Source organism: Asterias rubens, chromosome 20 (assembly GCF_902459465.1).
Source record: "Asterias rubens chromosome 20, eAstRub1.3, whole genome shotgun sequence".
In the NCBI taxonomy this organism is placed as follows: domain Eukaryota; kingdom Metazoa; phylum Echinodermata; class Asteroidea; order Forcipulatida; family Asteriidae; genus Asterias; species Asterias rubens.
This window is the reverse complement of record NC_047081.1, coordinates 12,352,721-12,375,011: the sequence shown is the minus strand read 5'-3', so window position 1 is coordinate 12,375,011 and position 22,291 is coordinate 12,352,721. Positions and strand designations below refer to the sequence as shown.

At 36.6% G+C, this 22,291-nt stretch overlaps 1 protein-coding gene across 1 annotated transcript; it reads right to left on the bottom strand.

Annotated features, from left to right (window-relative positions):
- Positions 1–514: 514 nt before the first annotated feature.
- On the bottom strand, positions 515–21,628 carry LOC117304017 (gamma-aminobutyric acid type B receptor subunit 2-like). The gene is made up of 17 exons (XM_033788494.1): positions 21,362–21,628; positions 20,912–21,049; positions 20,045–20,212; positions 14,419–14,526; positions 13,866–13,931; positions 12,412–12,603; positions 11,804–12,025; positions 11,353–11,419; positions 10,892–10,972; positions 10,440–10,590; positions 9,547–9,679; positions 8,347–8,460; positions 7,486–7,608; positions 4,629–4,800; positions 3,905–4,068; positions 3,058–3,189; positions 515–2,108 (listed from the first exon to the last, which is right to left on the bottom strand). Exons 1-17 carry the CDS (start codon positions 21,626–21,628, stop codon positions 2,031–2,033), a joined length of 2,376 nt encoding a protein of 791 aa, XP_033644385.1. The 3' UTR covers positions 515–2,030.
- Between the last annotated feature and the right edge of the window lie 663 nt (positions 21,629–22,291).

The window sequence follows — 22,291 nt, the reverse complement described above, 5'->3', positions numbered from 1 at the left end:
TTTACACTGTACATAGATACATACAAATAAATACAGCAACAAAATGATTACAGATTACTATTTATCTACAACGGTTGGGGCAAAGTAGCTTAAAAGGGGTATGACATCAACATTTCAAATGAGGTATAGATTTCCCCCAACCAAGTGCACTACAGTAAACAATGACAGCTGTAGTATTAAAGGAAAGGTACACGTTTGGTAATACTCAAAACAAATTAACTTAAAACCTGACTTGGTAACGATCATTGGAGAGATGTTGATAGTATAAAACATTGTGGAAAACGACTCCCTCTGAAGTAACTTAGTTTTTGAGAAAGAGGTAATTTCTCACTAAAATATTAAAAGACTTCTAGCTAGAAGTCTTTTATTCCTATCTGAAAGCACACAAATTCGTCCAACAAGGGGCACCGTGTTTTTTCTTTTATCATTTTCTCGCAACTTCGATGACCAATTGAGCCCAAATCTTCACAGGCTTGTTATTTTATGGTTATGATGGGATACACGAAGTGAGAACACTGGTCTTTGACAATTACCAAACGTGTACAGTGCCTTTAAACGGTTGGGGCAAGGTTTTAAATCATCAATACTAATAACTTATAAGAATCATTTGTCCAACTATAAAGTGCAAATTTAATTATATTGTTATGTTGTTCAAATGAGCTGAATTACTTAATGTTAAAATAAAAAAATACTAAAAAGTACCTTAAACTAACATAAATGATTAAAACAAATTGTCTTTTAAAGCATCCATGGAACAAAAGAGGCTCAAGTGTGTTTAAGCTTTTTGTTTATTAAATATGCATTTATTTTAATAATTTTACTGTTTGTTTTTTTTCTTTATCGATTAGGTCTTATATAGACATGATGCGTCCTCTACCTCATGCCACAAACTGTGGAACTACATAAGTATTACACAACATGCTACACGCACAAACTCTGATTTGCTTTACAAGTCGCATTTTCTTCAAAATTCATTTGTTAAATTTAATTTTAATTTTATTCTAACACCAATGAGACAAATAAATCCCTCTTTCTTATCGATGAAAGACAGCGATTACAAACATAGAGCACACATTCTTATCATGACTCACACTTTCTCGTACTGACACATGCGGCCGACAGTGACGACCAATTTGAACTAGAAAAGCAAATATGACTGTTATCTTTAGTTCATTAGTCCAGTCGAACCGAGTATGTTTGCTCGCAGGGCCTACTGTCAAAAAATAGACTAAAGTACACATTTATTTTCTCTCGTTCTCCACCGTTGTGTTAATCTACTTTTTTAATAATTGTTGGATGCTTTCTTCTGGCAGCGACATTTTAAATAAGTTATAACAGTTATGATTGTTGCACATAACTGCCTTGAACTCGTATCTAGCAGTCTGTTGGCTTACTGGAATTGTCAGAACTCGTATCTAGCAGTCTGTTGGCTTACTGGAATTGTCAGAACTCGTATCTAGCAGTCTGTTGGCTTACTGGAATTGTCAGAACTCGTATCTAGCAGTCTGTTGGCTTACTGGAATTGTCAGAACTCGTATCTAGCAGTCTGTTGGCTTACTGGAATTGTCAGAACTCGTATCTAGCAGTCTGTTGGCTTACTGGAATTGTCAGAACTCGTATCTAGCAGTCTGTTGGCTTACTGGAATTGTCAGAACTCGTATCTAGCAGTCTGTTGGCTTACTGGAATTGTCAGAACTCGTATCTAGCAGTCTGTTGGCTTACTGGAATTGTCAGAACTCGTATCTAGCAGTCTGTTGGCTTACTGGAATTGTCAGAACTCGTATCTAGCAGTCTGTTGGCTTACTGGAATTGTCAGAACTCGTATCTAGCAGTCTGTTGGCTTACTGGAATTGTCAGAACTCGTATCTAGCAGTCTGTTGGCTTACTGGAATTGTCAGAACTCGTATCTAGCAGTCTGTTGGCTTACTGGAATTGTCAGAACTCGTATCTAGCAGTCTGTTGGCTTACTGGAATTGTCAGAACTCGTATCTAGCAGTCTGTTGGCTTACTGGAATTGTCAGAACTCGTATCTAGCAGTCTGTTGGCTTACTGGAATTGTCAGAACTTCTTCGGTAAACGGTCAACAATTCTTTCAGAACCGATTTATTCTGAAAAGAAAACAACCAAGTAATTGTGAGAACGATCTGAAAGATTTACCGACATCAATAAGTACTTATTGTCGTTTATTTATTTGTGATATTAAACACATTGGTAAGACTTAACATACAATGAATGTTCATCTTCATTGAAACTAACTTACACTATATCAAGTTATTAATAGTGGAAAATTATCTTCCTCAAAAAAAAGTAAAGAGTTTTAACTTGAGAAATTAAATCAAATAGTTTCACTTTGCACGTTTGAAAACAGTGACAAACTTGAACTATTTTTCTGTGACTCCGATGCATGATAGGACTTTGACTTTTACGAATTTTATTTTATGTACAATAAATGATGATTCACATAAAAGTGGAAAACTGGTTTGCAAACATAATTATAGCCAGAGCACAATTTTATAGAGCAGCTTAACGCAGAAAATGTTGCTTAGCAGAAATGAGCAGGAAACCAGTCACACAATGTACAAGTGATATTGTGTAGTTACCTTATTCTTGTAACATTTTGTTGTGGTTGCTACTTTTTTTTCTGCTAGTGCAGCTTTATAAAATTGGGCCCTGTGCTATCCACGCACTGTATTGTGCCCTCGGTAGTAAAAACCACTAGTTTCTAACCCTGTGCTATCCACGCACTGTATTGTGCCCTCGGTAGTAAAAACCACTAGTTTCTAACCCTGTGCTATCCACGCACTGTATTGTGCCCTCGGTAGTAAAAACCACTAGTTTCTAACCCTGTGCTATCCACACACTGTATTGTGCCCTCGGTAGTAAAAACCACTAGTTTCTAACCCTGTGCTATCCACACACTGTATTGTGCCCTCGGTAGTAAAAACCACTAGTTTCTAACCCTGTGCTATCCACGCACTGTATTGTGCCCTCGGTAGTAAAAACCACTAGTTTCTATATTGTGTGAACACTTTGATCATAAAACAACCAATGTCTTACCTTGTCTAGGGTAGTTTGTAGATCCGTTAGTCTGCTTCTGCTTGGGGGAAAAGATTCAGCCGAGGTGGTACGAGTTGTTTTTACTAACATGCTTGTTTGCAAAGTGTTTCGATGTGTCTTAATTAGACGAAGCTGAAGATATAAATAAAGAAATCTTAATATTTGTAAACAAAATCTGCTTTTAAAATGTGTAACAATCTCGTATTGGACCATCGTTGAACCGGAAATACAACTCTGTTTACATTTCAAATATCAGCAAGGAAATTTGAAATAACTTAGGGTTACATTATAGCTCAGTTGGTAGAGTGCCGGTGTCAGATGCAATTGTGTCCGCCATGCAATCGTATCCGGGGCTATGTAGCGAATACCCAACGGCCGAACATTTCCCATGGCATTCATTACATGCACTTTAACAGTATGATTAGTAAAAAAAACAAGAATGGCAAACGTGTTCCGTCGACCAAGGGCGTTTACTGCAAGGGCGGTTTTGCACGGGCGGTGGCACAATTACATTATGCAGCAGGGTCCGGGCGGACACGATTGCATATGCAAAACCGTCCGGCGGACATTATTGCATATGCAATAATGTCCTCCAAATAGTATTGCATAGAGGACATTATTGCATGCGACACCGGCACGTTAATCCGGAGGTTGTTTTCCCACTATAGATTGTATTTACGTCTTAACATTCATAATATTAAATGAAGGTTTATTTTTGTCAAAACCGTCACGGGATAATCTGTAATACATTATGTGAATTCAACATCGTCGCCAATGTTCAAGGTTTTCGATATTACCTCAACCCCCTCTAGTTACGCTATGCATGAAAGACGAGTAATTGTTTTACCTTGGGTACGAACACCATGCACAATACTGTAGTATTAGCGAAGATCACTGCACTCGAGTAGACAGAGAACTGTAGGTCAATGTCATTGCTAAGAACTTGAAGGGCTGGTATGGTTAGAGCGATGGTTAAACCAACAACCAAGATGGATAGAGCGATGTATTTACCTAATTATAAATTCAAACAAATTGTCATCATTATTCATAATGGTTTCAATTTGACTATTTACACAATGATAGTTAACAGCTTAAAACAAACACGGTGACGAGACCACTTAGTGTTATAACATGTATTGTGTGGACCTAAACAAAACAAAAGTATAAAGCCGATAGAATTTTTTTGAAATATTGTTCTTGATATTAATCACTAAAGCTTCTACACTTAAACAGAACACGGCTGTTTGACACAATGGGCGTTGTTACAAACAGAAGAGCGAATTACTGTTCAAATCAACCATTATTGTTAACCTTCGAGAAAGACTGTGCTTGGGTCGAAACGTCAGGCCAGTGTTGGTTTTTTTTGCAAAATCAAAGGGTGTTAAAAAAAAAAAACTAGTCTTTTATCAACGCTCTGTTGTGTAAATTGTGATTTCTATGCAGCATATATTTGATGTGATGACAACACCTTGGGTGTTAATATTAACAGTGTAGTTTTGGCAGTGTAGGGGGCCTAGGTTTTGTCTCTTCCATTATCGTTAGATAAATGTATCTTTACGAATCATACTCACTGTCATTGATCCCTTTAATGTTTACTTCTCTAGTCTCCCACGCAAGAAATATGCCAAACACGAACATGATTCCTTTCAAACTATAGAGGGCGCCTGTGAAGACATTACCATAGTGATATCCACATTGGCGGAAAACTGGGATGATGTAAATTTCTTCAACGGGATCGATCAACTATAAGAAATATACATGAGGTATTGACGTAAAAGAACTCGACGTTTCTACAAGGATGATGTTCTAGTATTCGGCAAGAACAGTGAAGTGCTACCTAGACTGAAGCAACGGTAAAGGGTTGGAAAAGGGGGATATAACCAACTCAAGAACAGTGAAGTGCTACCTGGACTGAAGCAACGGTAAAGGGTTGGAAAAGGGGGATATAACCAACTCAAGAACAGTGAAGTGCTACCTGGACTGAAGCAACGGTAAAGGGTTGGAAAAGGGGGATATAACCAACTCAAGAACAGTGAAGTGCTACCTGGACTGAAGCAACGGTAAAGGGTTGGAAAAGGGGGATATAACCAACTCAAGAACAGTGAAGTGCTACCTGGACTGAAGCAACGGTAAAGGGTTGGAAAAGGGGGATATAACCAACTCAAGAACAGTGAAGTGCTACCTGGACTGAAGCAACGGTAAAGGGTTGGAAAAGGGGGATATAACCAACTCAAGAACAGTGAAGTGCTACCTGGACTGAAGCAACGGTAAAGGGTTGGAAAAGGGGGATATAACCAACTCAAGAACAGTGAAGTGCTACCTGGACTGAAGCAACGGTAAAGGGTTGGAAAAGGGGGATATAACCAACTCAAGAACAGTGAAGTGCTACCTGGACTGAAGCAACGGTAAAGGGTTGGAAAAGGGGGATATAACCAACTCAAGAACAGTGAAGTGCTACCTGGACTGAAGCAACGGTAAAGGGTTGGAAAAGGGGGATATAACCAACTCAAGAACAGTGAAGTGCTACCTGGACTGAAGCAACGGTAAAGGGTTGGAAAAGGGGGATATAACCAACTCAAGAACAGTGAAGTGCTACCTGGACTGAAGCAACGGTAAAGGGTTGGAAAAGGGGGATATAACCAACTCAAGAACAGTGAAGTGCTACCTGGACTGAAGCAACGGTAAAGGGTTGGAAAAGGGGGATATAACCAACTCAAGAACAGTGAAGTGCTACCTGGACTGAAGCAACGGTAAAGGGTTGGAAAAGGGGGATATAACCAACTCAAGAACAGTGAAGTGCTACCTGGACTGAAGCAACGGTAAAGGGTTGGAAAAGGGGGATATAACCAACTCAAGAACAGTGAAGTGCTACCTGGACTGAAGCAACGGTAAAGGGTTGGAAAAGGGGGATATAACCAACTCAAGAACAGTGAAGTGCTACCTGGACTGAAGCAACGGTAAAGGGTTGGAAAAGGGGGATATAACCAACTCAAGAACAGTGAAGTGCTACCTGGACTGAAGCAACGGTAAAGGGTTGGAAAAGGGGGATATAACCAACTCAAGAACAGTGAAGTGCTACCTAGACTGAAGCAACGGTAAAGGGTTGGAAAAGGGGGATATAACCAACTCAAGAACAGTGAAGTGCTACCTAGACTGAAGCAACGGTAAAGGGTTGGAAAAGGGGGATATAACCAACTCAAGAACAGTGAAGTGCTACCTGGACTGAAGCAACGGTAAAGGGTTGGAAAAGGGGGATATAACCAACTCAAGAACAGTGAAGTGCTACCTGGACTGAAGCAACGGTAAAGGGTTGGAAAAGGGGGATATAACCAACTCAAGAACAGTGAAGTGCTACCTGGACTGAAGCAACGGTAAAGGGTTGGAAAAGGGGGATATAACCAACTCAAGAACAGTGAAGTGCTACCTGGACTGAAGCAACGGTAAAGGGTTGGAAAAGGGGATATAACCAACTCAAGAACAGTGAAGTGCTACCTGGACTGAAGCAACGGTAAAGGGTTGGAAAAGGGGATATAACCAACTCAAGAACAGTGAAGTGCTACCTGGACTGAAGCAACGGTAAAGGGTTGGAAAAGGGGGATATAACCAACTCAAGAACAGTGAAGTGCTACCTGGACTGAAGCAACGGTAAAGGGTTGGAAAAGGGGGATATAACCAACTCAAGAACAGTGAAGTGCTACCTGGACTGAAGCAACGGTAAAGGGTTGGAAAAGGGGGATATAACCAACTCAAGAACAGTGAAGTGCTACCTGGACTGAAGCAACGGTAAAGGGTTGGAAAAGGGGGATATAACCAACTCAAGAACAGTGAAGTGCTACCTGGACTGAAGCAACGGTAAAGGGTTGGAAAAGGGGGATATAACCAACTCAAGAACAGTGAAGTGCTACCTGGACTGAAGCAACGGTAAAGGGTTGGAAAAGGGGGATATAACCAACTCAAGAACAGTGAAGTGCTACCTGGACTGAAGCAACGGTAAAGGGTTGGAAAAGGGGGATATAACCAACTCAAGAACAGTGAAGTGCTACCTGGACTGAAGCAACGGTAAAGGGTTGGAAAAGGGGGATATAACCAACTCAAGAACAGTGAAGTGCTACCTGGACTGAAGCAACGGTAAAGGGTTGGAAAAGGGGGATATAACCAACTCAAGAACAGTGAAGTGCTACCTGGACTGAAGCAACGGTAAAGGGTTGAAAAGGGGGATATAACCAACTCATGCTTCTGTAGTAGGCATGAAATAAGTGCCAAATATTTGTTACGACTATGTTTTGAACTAAATGACTGGCGTCAGTATATTATAGCATAGGTCATATAATGATGAAATTTAAACTATTATTTTATTTCTGCTAAAAGTGATTACAATTCGTCTTTAAAATACATGTGTTTATTGCTAACCTAAACCAAACACACTACCTTAATGTTAAGATGGACGTTTTGGACGAATGCTTGACCGATGACAGATCTCATAGTCACCAAGAGAAAATCCAGCAAGACCAGAATTAATACAAAAAACATCAACTTGCGATCAGGCAAATCCTGATAAAGATAAGAAGTAACACGAAATATAAATCTATTGTAAAAATAGTTTCCATAAATTCCCTACACATTGTACTTTAAGTGATCTTAATGTATTATTTGTATGATACAGCAAGCCTGAATTTGACGCCTTGTCACTACCCCCCCCCCCCCTCCCCCGCCCCGGACATCCCCAATCCCATGCATTTCTCTAAAATGAATGGTAAAGTACAGTATTGTTCAATGAATTGGAGACACTGAACATCTCAAGAACAAAATCCAACAGTCTCTCAATATTCACCAGGAATCTTAATGAAAACTACTTAATAATGCATCTTCATTATTTATTAAGTTGAATTTGAACCGTCCATGTATTTGTTGCCAAGTCAGTCCCGAAATAAATTCGCTGCTTGTCTTCTGTTTGCATCTTGTCTGCCGATAGATTGAATTTGGGTGTACAAAAGCTGGGCTTGACAATGTCGTCTATTGACTGTTCGTGTCAGAAATGCAACTATGATCAAAACTTGAAATAATTAATTGTGTTTGTCTATGTCACAATACTGAATGTATTAATGATAAGAAGAAGATATTTAACCCCTAAAACAAGAAAAAAAGAGGACAAAAATACATGGTTAACGATTCTGTACCTACTATATCTAGAACATTTTTGGCATTACTTAGGTTTTAGTACAAATCTGATGCTATCTCCGTGAAAAGTATCATCAATATATCTTATTATAAATGAGATGCTGTACTTACAATTTTCTTGAACTTGGCCACAGCTATCTTAAATATTGCGAATATGCGGTATGTCTTAATCAGTAGAGATCCAAATGACAGGGATATCCCGACACATGTCAGAAGTACATTCGTCTGTAAATAACATAAAGATGTAGCAGAAGTTTATTGTTTATACCCAGCATTCAATGACATCATATTGGTCAACTCATAAACACATTATTACCTAAATGTTCTTTCAAGTATCTCAAATGGGTTCACTTTAGTATCGGTAATGCAAGTAAAACACTTATCGCAACGAGAAGGGGTTCGGCCCCATGTCTGATTGGCAGTCGTATGATTTCAATTTGATTATCTGAATATACACTAAAATACGTATGCCTACCCTGTGCCTGTTGATTTCGATGGGGCACTTCTGGGTTTGAAATGGAAAAGTGAAGATGTTTAGCTCTGAAAGCCTGGGTTTGGTCCAGAAAGCCAATGATTTCAAAGGTATTAAGTATCTCTTCCATCTGAAATATATTTTCTATTACGTAGAATGAGTATAGCGCCCTCGTCTCCGTTTTAGATAAGATGGCTTACCAGAAGTGTGCATTACAACGTTGTGTTTGTAAAACAAGCATGTGCACATAAAAGGTGGCAGTAATTGAGTACTTATTGGGTTGTGTCACATTTTGACCAACAATTATTTGTCTCCAGCAACCACAGTTAACGTTTTAGGAAATATTACACCGTGTCCGAACTAGTGTCTACGACTACTGCTTATAAAGCTTGATAACCGCGTCACATCCTTAGCAACACTGTTAGCAACAGCAATAGCTGTAGCCGTAACTGTCAAATCTGTTTAAAGCCATTATACACATTCGGTACCGAAAAAAAAAAGTTCACAGATTTACAAATAATTTACAGGGTTTACAGAAGGTAAAGGTGAAAGACTTCTCTTGAAATATTATTCCATGAAATGCTTTACTTTTTGAGAAATCATTAAGACAATATCATTTCTCGATAGCGAGAATTACGGATTTATTTTAAACACATGTCATGACACGACAAAACGTGCGGAAACAAGAGTGGATTTCCCGTTATTTTCTCCCGACTCCGATGATCGATTGAGCCTAAATTTTCACAGGTTTGTTATTTTATATGTAGGTTGTGATACACGAAGTGTGGGACTTGGACAATACTGTTTACCGAAAGTGTATAATGGCTTTAAGACCTTACATAGCACAGGATGATGAATTCTGTTTCATCACATCCAGATGTGTCCATTCCAGAAACGAAGACAGAGGAGTAAAGAAGGAGACATCCACAAACAATCAGATTGTTGATTTGAGGACTCGATATCTTGATGGCTCTTGTTGGAGAATGAAAGAAATATGTTTTGTTTTTAGTTTTAGTTATTTATATAATCATACATGTGTGTGAAGCTTTGTGCAAGTCTGTTGCAGAACGCTTAGATTTAAGTGAAACAAAAGGAAACACACGAATCTCCGATTATAACTTTACCATACCAAACAAGCCTTTTGTCCGATGTACCTCAAGTAGTGTTCACTATCAGGCTGATATTTCGACTAACGCTATTCCATGATGCTCTCAAAGCAACCATTAATCACACAAGATTATGTTTACATGGTGTCACTGCAAACATTGCTTATTTGGTCATTTTCCACCACGCCTGGCCTTAAATCGTGTCTTACGACTGTGTCATTATGTCATCTCGTTATGTGCCGATTGGAATCTTAAAGCCATTGGACCCTTTCGGTTCAGAAAAAAAAAAAGTTAATAGATTTACAAATAACTTACAGGGTTTACAGAAGGCAATGGTGAAAGACTTCTCTTGAAATATTATTCCATGTAATGCTTTACTTTTTGAGAAAACAGCAAAACAATATAAATTCTCGTTAACGAGAATTACGGATTTATTTTAAACACATGTCATGACACGGCGAAACGCGCAGAAACAAGGGTGGGTTTTTCCGTTGTTTTCTCCCGACTCTGATGACCGATTGAGCCTAAATTTTCACAGGTTTGTTTTGATATAGAAGTTGTGGTACACAACACTGTTTTCCGAAAGGGTCCAATGGCTTTAAAGCTGAAAAGATAATGTGTCAAACCTTTCTTTACGAAAGTAAATGTTCAGACTGAGAAATAAAAACGCAGTCATAACACCGCATCCAGCTAAGATGAACATAACGCTCTGATGCCAGTAGGAAACACTGAGAAACTGCTGCGTCTCGCTGACACCATCGACTGGTTTTCTTGACCCTGTGGAATGATGTAAGAAATTAATAGTTGAGTAAACCTTTCAATGGCCTGATGTTGGTTATTAATAAATAAATAAATAATAACATCATAACATTCATCGAGTTGTTTGCAGTGTGCTTTGTGCTCTTTAATATTGAATGTTTTATTTTAAAGGTTTATCATGGTCTGATGAGAACGTCAATCATTTAAAGAGCGGTTGACGTATTTGTTAAACAAAATAATAATATCATATACCAGAGCAATACTGAACCCCGCTGACGTCTAAAGGGCTGTATACTTTGTTTTAATTTGGTGTTGTTACCTCTCCATTCGATAGATGTGTTTGCAACTGTGGTGTACTGACCGTTTGGGTGAAGTGTCGCTAATTTGACAACGTTGTTACCTTTAATGAAAAAAGATCCACGGTCAAATAGTGTTGATGAATATATCAAATAATAAACAATAAAAGCAACCGAGTGTGTACCACTTTTGGTTGCAAAAGCAGGGCGGGATTTGAACCATCGAGCAAAGAAGCTTACCGGTGATCTAGCTGGGCTATCGATAGCCTAAAGTTGGCGGTCTCCCAATGTTGTCAATATCTTTTTTGGGGTTTCCCAAAAAAAAGATTCACAACAGTTCGGCCTAACTGCAGTGAGGTCGTTGTTTCATGCTCGCTCTAGTCAATTGTTCGCTATTCACCATCAACCGTTTTAATACCAACAGTTGTAATACAACTACGTGTGTTTGTACTTTGTTATTGTTTAACATTACAATGTCTCAAACCTTTCAACTGCACAATAAATATATTGCCACCTTTGCGCCCAAAGTCTTCAGTGAACTCCACCGGGCCCTGGAAACAAGGGAATGGTACGATATTAAGTAACACGTTATGTAAAGATGATTGTGTAAAAACGGTATGCACAATCGGAGACCGTGCTATTGTCAAATTATTAGATAAAAAGGTTGAAATACGAAATATAATCAATAACAATACCAGCATTTCAGGCATGCTCTAAGTCGATGAACAGTGCTGTACTACAAAAATAAGAACTTTTCAAAATCTAATTTTAGTACAAGTGTAAGGATTAAAATCAAAATTAATTAAGAAACAATATTACAAGTTTATCAAAATAAGAGTCAAAATTCAAATTGACATTAAACAAGTAGTATTAAATTGAATAACCCCAAATGTTAAGTGAACACAAACAGATATCTTATGAAATGTTTAACTTACCGTTGCACCCACAAACTTTGTCCGATACGAGTGGTTCCAAAACACGTCCGCCATTTCTGTATCTCCGTAATTAAAGTCGTCTAGTCGCCTCGGAGGTATCAGCTTCTGCAGATCGGGTATTGATGAATTCAGTGCCAGTGCAATGGTAAGTAAGCAGTCGTACGAACGTGTAGCGCTAAACTTAAGCTTGCTCACGTCTTCCAATTGCTCTGGGTATAACTTCTGAAACCCACAAAAGAAGATACGATTTAATGGTGACATTATTCAGTCATGAAAATATCAAAAACATTGTCTGAAATGTCCAGTTCAGTTTTAAAACGACAGAGGGCAGCAGATGATCAATCACCAACAGCATGACTGTGCTAAAGCAATCCTACAATACATTTCCCAAGGCTAATCTTCCGCCTCCTATCGTGGAAAGTATTTATTTATTTTTTATTTTATTTTTTTACTCTACAATTTTTTTAGTTGACTATGTCCGTAGTTGGGTGCATTTACTTGATTAAATTGGCGATGTGTTCTCAACCAAACGTGATTACCGTAAAACCCACTAAGCACTTGGGAAGTAGAGCTGGTGTTTAACCTCCCAAACAGAAAAGAAAACTCACAATTCCATTAAGATCCAATAGAGATAAGTCTTTTAGTCCAAAGTCCCAGTTGAATCCAATGTAGAAGTTTAAAGCAGTTTCCAGTTCGTCATGAGTGCACGATACGTCAGCAATGTCCTTCCACCACTCATCTTGGTACCAGCCTGGTAAAAGCCAAACGTATTTTGAGCCAAAAAGATCCGCTCTGTAAATCTAAACACAAATATTAAGGAAGAGAAAATAGAATTAGCTGTTGCAAACAACTTACCAACCAAATGGACCGAGAGTATAAATGCAGAGTCTTTCTCGAAGGCTAAATGACAACACAACAAACATGAACAAGCAAGAAGTAAAAAGTAATTAATAAATTACTTTTTACCCAACCTCACCACCCTTGATGTTGTTATTATTATTATTATTATTATTATTATTATTATTATTATTATTATTATTATTATTATTATTATTATTATTATTATTATTATTATTATTATTATTATTATTATTATTATTATTATTATTATTATTATTATTATTATTATTATTATTATTATTATTATTATTATTATTATTATTATTATTATTATTATTATTATTATTATTATTATTATTATTATTATTTTATTCGCCATAACAGTACAAAACAAAATACATTTTATGTTTGTTGGAAACACAAAGGACAACATCAAGTTTGTTGTGTTGTCATTTAGCCTTCGAGAAAGACTCTGCTAGGGTCGAAACGTCAGGCCATTAACTATGTTTTGCAAATATTAAGGAAGAAAAAATCATTATTAATAGGTAACTTTGTTGGTCTTAGAAATCATGGCTTAGTTAATTATAATGAAATTATACCAGTCTGTTAAATGGAGTGATAATTGAAGACGAACAGAAAATAAAATAACTGTATTTTGTAAAATTCACATAATCTAAAAGAAATCAATTAAATAAATGACGTATCGAGCGATATACAATTTCAATGATCGATAGAGCGATATATCGATACGTCAACATGTTAACATAAAGTTGACATGTGCATTGTGCTCCTTTTCTGAATGATAGCAACCACTATAAAAAAAAGAAGAAAACAAATGAGACAAGTAAGTGTCAGACTAAGTTCATCAATTTGTTGTTTGTTTGTTGGCTTGTTCTGTTTTTGGTGTTTTATGTTTGTTTATTAGGTTATAGGCCAGAAGGACCATTGATAGAAGCAGCGTTGGATATTTGGATTAACCTAAAGCCTTGAGGCTTATAACTTGGTAATTGACTCATCTTGATTGCACTTATATAGCTGATCCGTAACTTGTTTTGGCAACTTTATTTGCCTTTTATAAAATACATAAGCTTTTGTAGGTTGATAGTTTGATTTGGTTTCATCCTGCACACAAATTATTTTAATTTAGGATTATAGAATGTAGGCCTACCGGACAATCCTAGACGAATAGGCACTCAGACATAATAACGGCTGATGAACTTACCTTGCAAAATAATGTTGTGGCAGACTCCGCGTAAAAACCGATAAAGATCACCCTTGCGTCATGTCTCTGAATAGGGGGAAATAAACATTCTGAAATTATTGATAATATATGTAAATAAAATGGAAAGGTGGTTGTTCGCATTGTGTTTCTATAAGTTATCATCAATACTTTGTCTTTTTAAACAATGCCTCAATAATTTCCTCTATTCTAGTAGGTCTTAGTTTTATTTTATTTTCATTATACCTTGTTACTTGTTAACATGTACAAGTTGCATTGTGGAAATAAACGTCCAGCTGAGTTGAATTCCCAAACCTCCACTAATATTGCGGCGGTATTATATCTCCAAGTAGCATAGTCTAATGGGAAATTACCGGTAGTGGTTCGCTCTCGCTGTACTAATTAGATTATTATGAAACTTATTGTTACCAATATTTTACGGCACAAAAAATTTTATTGCATGGTGAAACTTCAAAGGAAATTGGACAATAGAATTATTGACCTTACCAAGGATCCTAAATGGGTTCTTAATAATTGATCTTGGTCGTAGGCTCACCTTAAGATTATTCAACTGTTCATCTGAGTTTTCCGCCTCCTTAACAGATTCTTGTGTGAGTATGGTGACGTCACTCTCTGTCAACAATACTGCAAGATGCTCAATATTCTTCAATTATAAAATATAACACAAATTATCAAGAGATAAATGATTGCAAATATTCAAAACATTGTTGTTGTATTTGCTATTGATGGTGCACGGTGCTGCTGCTGTTTTCGTCACTGTTGATGTTGTTGATGTTGTGGTTGTTATTGTAGGTTTTGTTAATGTGACTGTTACTATATATACTTCTTAAATAATAAATTAATATAGTTCTACACAAAGAGTATGTTATCAATTTGGACCATGATGTTTGATAGCCACATTGACATTTGATTTTGTAAGGTCTTACGTCTCGGTACAATCAAATTCTCAAGCATCTCTTTGACTTAGATGAGATCAAGTCTGACATGAATTTTTAAGTGATATCGGACTTAAAAAGGGGCATTTACTGTTTTCTTTGCTCGTTGAAATGAAAATTTAATGGTTGCCTTTGTCAAACGTTCCCGAATGTAAAATAACACGGTAATCTTGAAAATAAAGACATATGTAGGGGAGAGAAGTAGGGTGATGTTTAATGCTTAAAAGGTTTCGAGTAATACTGGAAGCCATAGTTGTTATCAATTATTTTTAGAAAATGTCAGACGAGCATGATTTTAGGGCATTACTATTACCGCAGTCAGATAACAATGAGTTACGCAAAAACCAAACATGAGTTTATTTGAGAAGTCATGTTTTGGCTCAGGTTCGTTGCGATTTTGTTTTGTTTTGTCTTTCAAGGAGCACGTTGCCTTGGATCGGACGAGTTGGTCTTTAAAAAGCGTTTAAAACCGTTTGTTATGAAATGTTTATGGTTAGAAAGATGTTTTAAAAGTAGAATATAATGATCCACACAAGTATCTCTCAAAATTGCACAGTTTTCTTTTTACGTCGCGAACTATCACGGTTGGCCATTTATGGGAGTCGAAATTTTGACTCCCATAAATGGCCGACCACGTTATTCTACTTGTACATCATCTTTCTAACCGTTTTTGAATTGAATTGAATATGCATTTTATAACAAACGGTCACAAAACGCTTTTCAAAGACCAAATCGACCGATTCAAGGCAACGTGTTCCTTTAATAAAAAAATGATAAAAGTAATTATAATTATATATAAAAATTATACATTAAAGTTACGTGTCAATATCCCCATTCAATATGGGCGGCCAAAAGGGCCAAAAGCTAAATAAAATAAAAACTAACTATATTTTTGAAAACTAACATAAAAAACGAAAATCAAAGAACAATTACAATTAATTAAAGATAAACAATAATACCAATAATAAAACTAACGAAATGTATGTGTTGATCGTAAATACAGAGCACCAAAAGTTTAAAATGAATAAAATAAAAATAAAATTAAAAACAGCATACTGGTAATTTAGACTAAAGAGAAAAGATGAACAATTAGTCAAAACTTGAAACAGTATGAACAAATATTAATTCACTAGAAACAAATATTACACTAAATTTATGAAAGGTTATAATTAAAAAATGTGTGTCCCTTTAAAAATAAAGACACGAATTTTTTTTTAAATTAACAATAAAATAAAACTATCCAAAATAATAATCCATTAGAAAAAAATTACACTAAATTAAAAAATAACTTATGATAAAAGAAATGTTTGTCCCTTAAAAATAATAAAACGAAATGTTTTTAAAACTAACAAGAAAAAAAAAACTATCCAAAAAAATAATCCATTAGAGTTCGAATGCGCACGTGCCGAAATTCCCCACTAACTTGTGAAACACGCTTGACATAAGCGCACAATGGATCCTTCCCATGAAATATTATGCTACACACATGCGTACAGACCATAGAGCTATATTTTAAATTTTTATTACGGCTCCATGAAATCACATGTTTCATTCCATAGAGCTATTCTAATAACATGATAATAGCTTTATTAATAGGGGAACACTGGCCCGGCGAGAAGTGATATACGATATATGATGCTGTCTTGAAAATCTTGGGCAAAGTCTTGGCCTTAAAATCCACTGGGAAATGAAATTCGCGATTCGCCATTTTGTGCGCCCTCTATGTTCATTTATGGTCAGTTCGTAAAAACTTTTGTTCGTTGATTCTGAAATTTGTCCTTTACAAAATTTGTCCTTTACACATTTTTTGTCTTTAGTTTGACGCCCTCAATGTTTGTTTCGCTTTTGGTTTTAACGTAGCTTGTGCAATGTTAGTTTACGTTGGTGGTTTTTAGGTAAGAATTAATAAAAATATATACATAAAGTGTAATTTTTTTAAAGAATAATTTTTTAATTTTTTATTTAAAAACATTTCGTGTCATTATTTTTCAGGGCAAACATTTTTTATTATTAACTTTTTTTAATTTGGTTATTTTTTTTCTAATGGATTATTTTTTGGATAGTTTTTTTCTTGTTAATTTTAAAAACATTTCGTGTAAATATTTTTAAGGGACAAACATTTCTTCTATTATTATTTTTTTATTATTATTTAGTGTTAATTTTTTTCTAGTGGATTAAATTAACACTATGCTGTTTTTTATTTTATTTTAATTTATTCATGTTATACTTTTGGTGCTCTGTATTTACGATCAACACATAAATTTGTTTGTTTTATTATTGGTATTATTGTTTATCTTTAATTAATTGTAATTGTTCTTTGATTTCCGCTCTTTGTGTTAGTTTTAAAAAATATTGTTAGTTTTTATTTTATTTAGCTTTTGGCCCTTTTGGCCGCCCATAATATTTCAAAGCCTTACCGACTCGTTGTACACAAAACTTAGAATCAAAAAATAAGAATTAAAAATACATTACATAAAGTAATACCATTTTACCCTAAAAGAAATAATTTTACGTTTTAAATTAACAACATCAATGCCAATATGGTTAAAAGTTCATTTAGTTTGTAGTGTTCAATTCCCTTCTTAAATGGCTCGGGGCGTTTTCAACATTTCCTCTAACCCTCTAGTCCTTGCTCCACCCGAGTTTGCTTAAAAGATATTTAGTTATTATGAAGGATTGCTGAAGTAAATTACAAGAGTCTTGGTTCTATTGAAATAATATAGCCAATGATTGCTATTTACGTACGTGTTGTGCCATTCTGGTTACTATTGGCAATGATTACTATAATGATTCTCTTTGGAACAATAACAAGTGACTCTCCTCATTTGTATGGTGGTTAGTTCTTTACGGTAAAAGTGAATACAACAGCTTATCAAGGTTAAGGTTATTTGCACACTGGTCATACCGATTCATTGCTTTGGCGCTTATTGTTTTCTGCGCGATCGTCATGATGAAAGAAAAATTCATTTCTGGTTACAAAATGGGCGTTTTGTTGGTAAGAGCTAAATATTTTCATCATCATTAACGTTGACATTTCAAAGAATGATTGTCCAGTTTTAACACCAGCAAGTGAATCCAGGCTTTGCGAGTCGGCAGCAGGAACTATTAAAATGTGTGGCAATATATTTGTGTATGCAAGTCGCCAGACACACAATGTTTTAATTCAAGGCCACTTGTGGGATACATTATTTTTCAGGGGCCATTGCCACTCACTCCTAGGGGCTGGAACAGGGTTACCCCTTTTACGGTCCACACGGCTGTGGGCTTGGGTAAGTCGGCTGATCAAACACCAGAGCTTGAATCCGGTGCTTTTAACCGATGCCCTAACTAACATTACCAACATTTCAACAAGCAGGCTTTCACACACAAATTACAAACTTACAGGGGTATTGCTAACGTATGTTCCTATATATCTATAATACGTAAAAACGTATCGTCAAAGCAGGTATGGTAAGCAGCCGGGGTACAAACTAATTGTTTCTAGCCTCGACCGACTGTTTGCCGTCCATGTGTAGACTGAATGTTTTGATGTATTCACTAAACGAAACTGTGTTAGTTTTAAACGTATAATGGATCACGTAGTAGCTATATTGGAATGGAAATTTTAAGTAAATCATTCGGGGCTTACTGCAATTAGTTGTTCCGGTCGTTTTTGGTCAACACCTCCCCGAACCCTACCACCGTAAGTAATGTATAAACTATTTTGGTAAATGGACTGACTTGTCGACCCTATCGGTCTTTTCGAAGGCTAATTATAAAGCATAATGAACAGATAAAGTGAACAATCGGCAGTGACGTTGAAACACATGATGAGAGAGAGAGAGATATATATAGAGATAAAGAGAAGGCGAAACAAAATCAAGGATAGGAAGAGGGATAAAAAGTATTTAATTATTGAATGAGGCATGCTAAAAAATAAGATATCTGTGGAACTAAAAGTTATTAGTCATTTCCTTATTGAATGTCTAGACCTTGGGGTCGAATGGTTTGGAGGCGCCTATATCCAGAGTTGCTCCCTACTCAAATGTCTCTATGGTTACCTAGTACCTCAAATGCTTTGTGAATCTGAAATAGAGTGTTTGGGAAGCGTCGTCCTACACCCAGCTTCAACGTGGTGGCTGTGGATATGTGGCCATTGACACACATTGAGTGCAGTCATTGTTGAACATCTATATTTAACACCACGCAATTAACAAATGAATACATCATTCACAACCCTTGATAAGACAAGGGGGTCATGCCATCTCATCTATTATTTTGGCATCTTAAAAAGTTTTGATACATATTAGGCCTATGTGAAACTAGAACAATATAAAAGAACAATCAATTTTTAAAAGTAGACATAATTCAAAGGCCAAAGGCTATCACAGTTCAGGGTTAATCAACACTCAAATAGCCATCTCGGAAATCGTGTAGGGTACAGGAGTTTACCGTACAACGTGCTCGACTATCGTTTTTAAATAGCTATTTCACAGTCGCGTTTAATTAATTGACCAAATAAACAGATCTCAATAAATTCAAGTGTGATATAAACGTATACTGTTGACCTATTATGGACCACATTACTTTAACTGTTCACTAGTACCAAATAACAACCATGAAATGAATAAATATTATTTAAATAATATGATTGTTTAAAATACACAAAATAGGCGCTAGTAACCAGAAGAAACCAATTGCCTTCAATAAATCATAACATCATTGTTTCGATGTTCTTACTGGCAATTACGTGCAAATTTACGTGAACTGTTTAGGCTTCACCGGGTCATTAACGTTACGATTTATGACGGCTGCACTACGCTGATTCAGTGATTGGTAAGTCAAGTTTATATTGTATGACGTGGATATGAAGTTATGCGAATAGTTAGAGTCACAAATGCAAAACATTTGTATGAGTCAACTTTATTACGTTGAATGCATAATGAAAAGCGCACGGTCCCTATCTTAACCAATATTATATTGTTGGATGGGAACAGTACCCTTTGAAATGACGACGCTGCACAACATGTCATTACTCTAGGACTCCTAAATTAAAATGTTGAGTATTAGGCAAACAAGGAACGACACATGACGAATAATCAAATGACAAGAATATGTGCATATAGTATTATTAAAGGGTGATTGAATTCAAATTGGAAGGATGGGGGAAATAAAAAAAAAAAATCACAGTACATTCTAATGAGTACATATTATGATTAGAGATGATGACAGTTTTTCTTTTCTTACCTTACGGAAATACTGGTTATCTTCGAAGATAATTGCGACTCTTTTCCAACCCATGCGCCTGACAAACTCCACCCTTGCGGGGTTTAAGTGATTCTCGTCACCCCCAGCTTGAAGCGTTAACGGGTAGCGGGAACGATCCTTGAGACTTGAGGACGAGGCTGTAGTTACCTAGATTTCACAAAGCATTTACTTGTTGCGTCAGAATGTGATTGTTTTGTTTTAAAGGCAGTGGACATTATTGGTAATTACTCAAAATAATTATTAGCATCAAACCTTTCTTGGTAACGAGTAATGGGGAGAGGTTGATGGTATAAAACATTGTGAGAAACGGCTCCCTCTGAAGTGCCATAGTTTTCGAGAAAGAAGTAATTTTCCACGAATTTGATTTCGAGACCTCAGATTTAGAACTCGAGGTCTCGAAATCAACTATCTAAACGCACACAACCTCGTGTGACAAGGGTGTTTTTTCTTTCATTATTATCTCGCAAGTTCGATGACCGATTGAGCTGAAATTTTCACAGGTTTGTTATTGTATGCATATGTTGAGATACACCAACAGTGAAGGCTAGTCTTTGACAATTACCAATAGTGTCCACTGCCTTTAAGTGATTAAATAAAAGCTACAATGTTTTATTGCGTCTTATTCAACATTGGCGAAATTACATCCTATTACAAATTACTCTTTGTTAAAAGGTTCAACGACACCTGACACCTTTGGTAATGTTGTCAAAAACCAGTACTCTCACTCGGTGTTTCACGAAAAAAAAAGAAAAAAAACGTTTCCACAAATTTGAGCGCTTTCATATATGCCTGAAAAAGGCTTCGGAGTTGTTATAAAGAGTAAAGGGATAACTGTCGAGTTTTCACCTGTACAATATCATAGCGTGGCATAACTTCGTTTAGGATGACTGCAACCTTTGAGTAGAGAGGTCCCCAAGCCATGAGAACTGGAGGTCCTTCTCGGACAAACTCATTCATAATCAGCAAACCTCTACCAGGTTCTGTCTGTTGGAAATAAGACAAGGAGTAATAAACACTCGCAAAACAGTGTTGGCCCTAAAAATATCAGGTGTGGTCTCTACATTTCGAACACTACTCTGTTTGTCTTCAGAAGAAATTATTGACTGCCGGTGGCAATGCTGCTCAACCCTCAGAGCAGCCGAGGGGTGCGGGCGGAAGGCACATCAAATAAAACACTTTGTGTTGCAAATAATTAAATAAATAAGTAAATTAAAACAACTTTGTTTATGAGACCTTGATTGTAAGAACTTGTTTTCTGTATATAATAGTAAATGATTAATTAAATGAAATTCTTACCTTCGTCCAATTCCATCGCAACCGCAGCTCAAAATCATCTAAGATTCCCGTCAAGTTATTGACATGATCGACAGCAACTTGTAGAGTCTCGGCCAGTGTACTGTAGGCTGGGAGAGAACTGCTCGGGAGAAATGCTCCGATATAGACCGGTCGCTTACCAGTAGCGTTCCCCATGCGCGTTGCCTTTACTTGCACTCCAGGTAGTTCATCGAAATAAGCTGCTATCATCAGTAGCAAGCAGAGTGGTATCGATGAACTGTTAATCATCGTCATAATTTGTACTTTAGTTATAGAATATTGCAGAACGCTGTTCAATGAGTCTGCTGGGTCGGGTTTATGTCTGATAATAACGTAAATCCTAAAATGAATAGTTAATATTTGCTCAGCTCAAGGTTATCGCGCCCTGACGTAGGCGATGCGCGGGAATTCCGACCACTAGGATCAGACGAGCAAACAAACGAACGGGTATTGGTAGTTGTTTCTTACCACTTTATGCATTAGCATAAGTTGCGTATTGAGACAATATTTCAGTGCATTATCTACTCAACGGAAACCACACAAACTTTATTTATGATTCTTAAGGGGTAAGCCCCATTCTCTATATACAATTATTCATATTCAGTATAGTGAATAATACGATGTTTTCATGACCGGTCCCTAATTTGAATGAATAACATTTAAAAATGAACATTTTGTTTATATAAATATAATGTATACAGGTCCAAACTTCGCCTTCATGTACACGCTAAACAATACCCCTAAACAGAAATGGTTGTATCAGCTATACCAGAGTGTGGTAGAAGATTTGTCCCCTGGAGATTCCCCTCCCCCCCCCCCCCTCCCACACACACACAATATGGCAAACTGTATGTAATTTACTTCTAGCAACGCCCATCGTAATGGTTGGTTGCAAAAATGTCAGGTGAACAG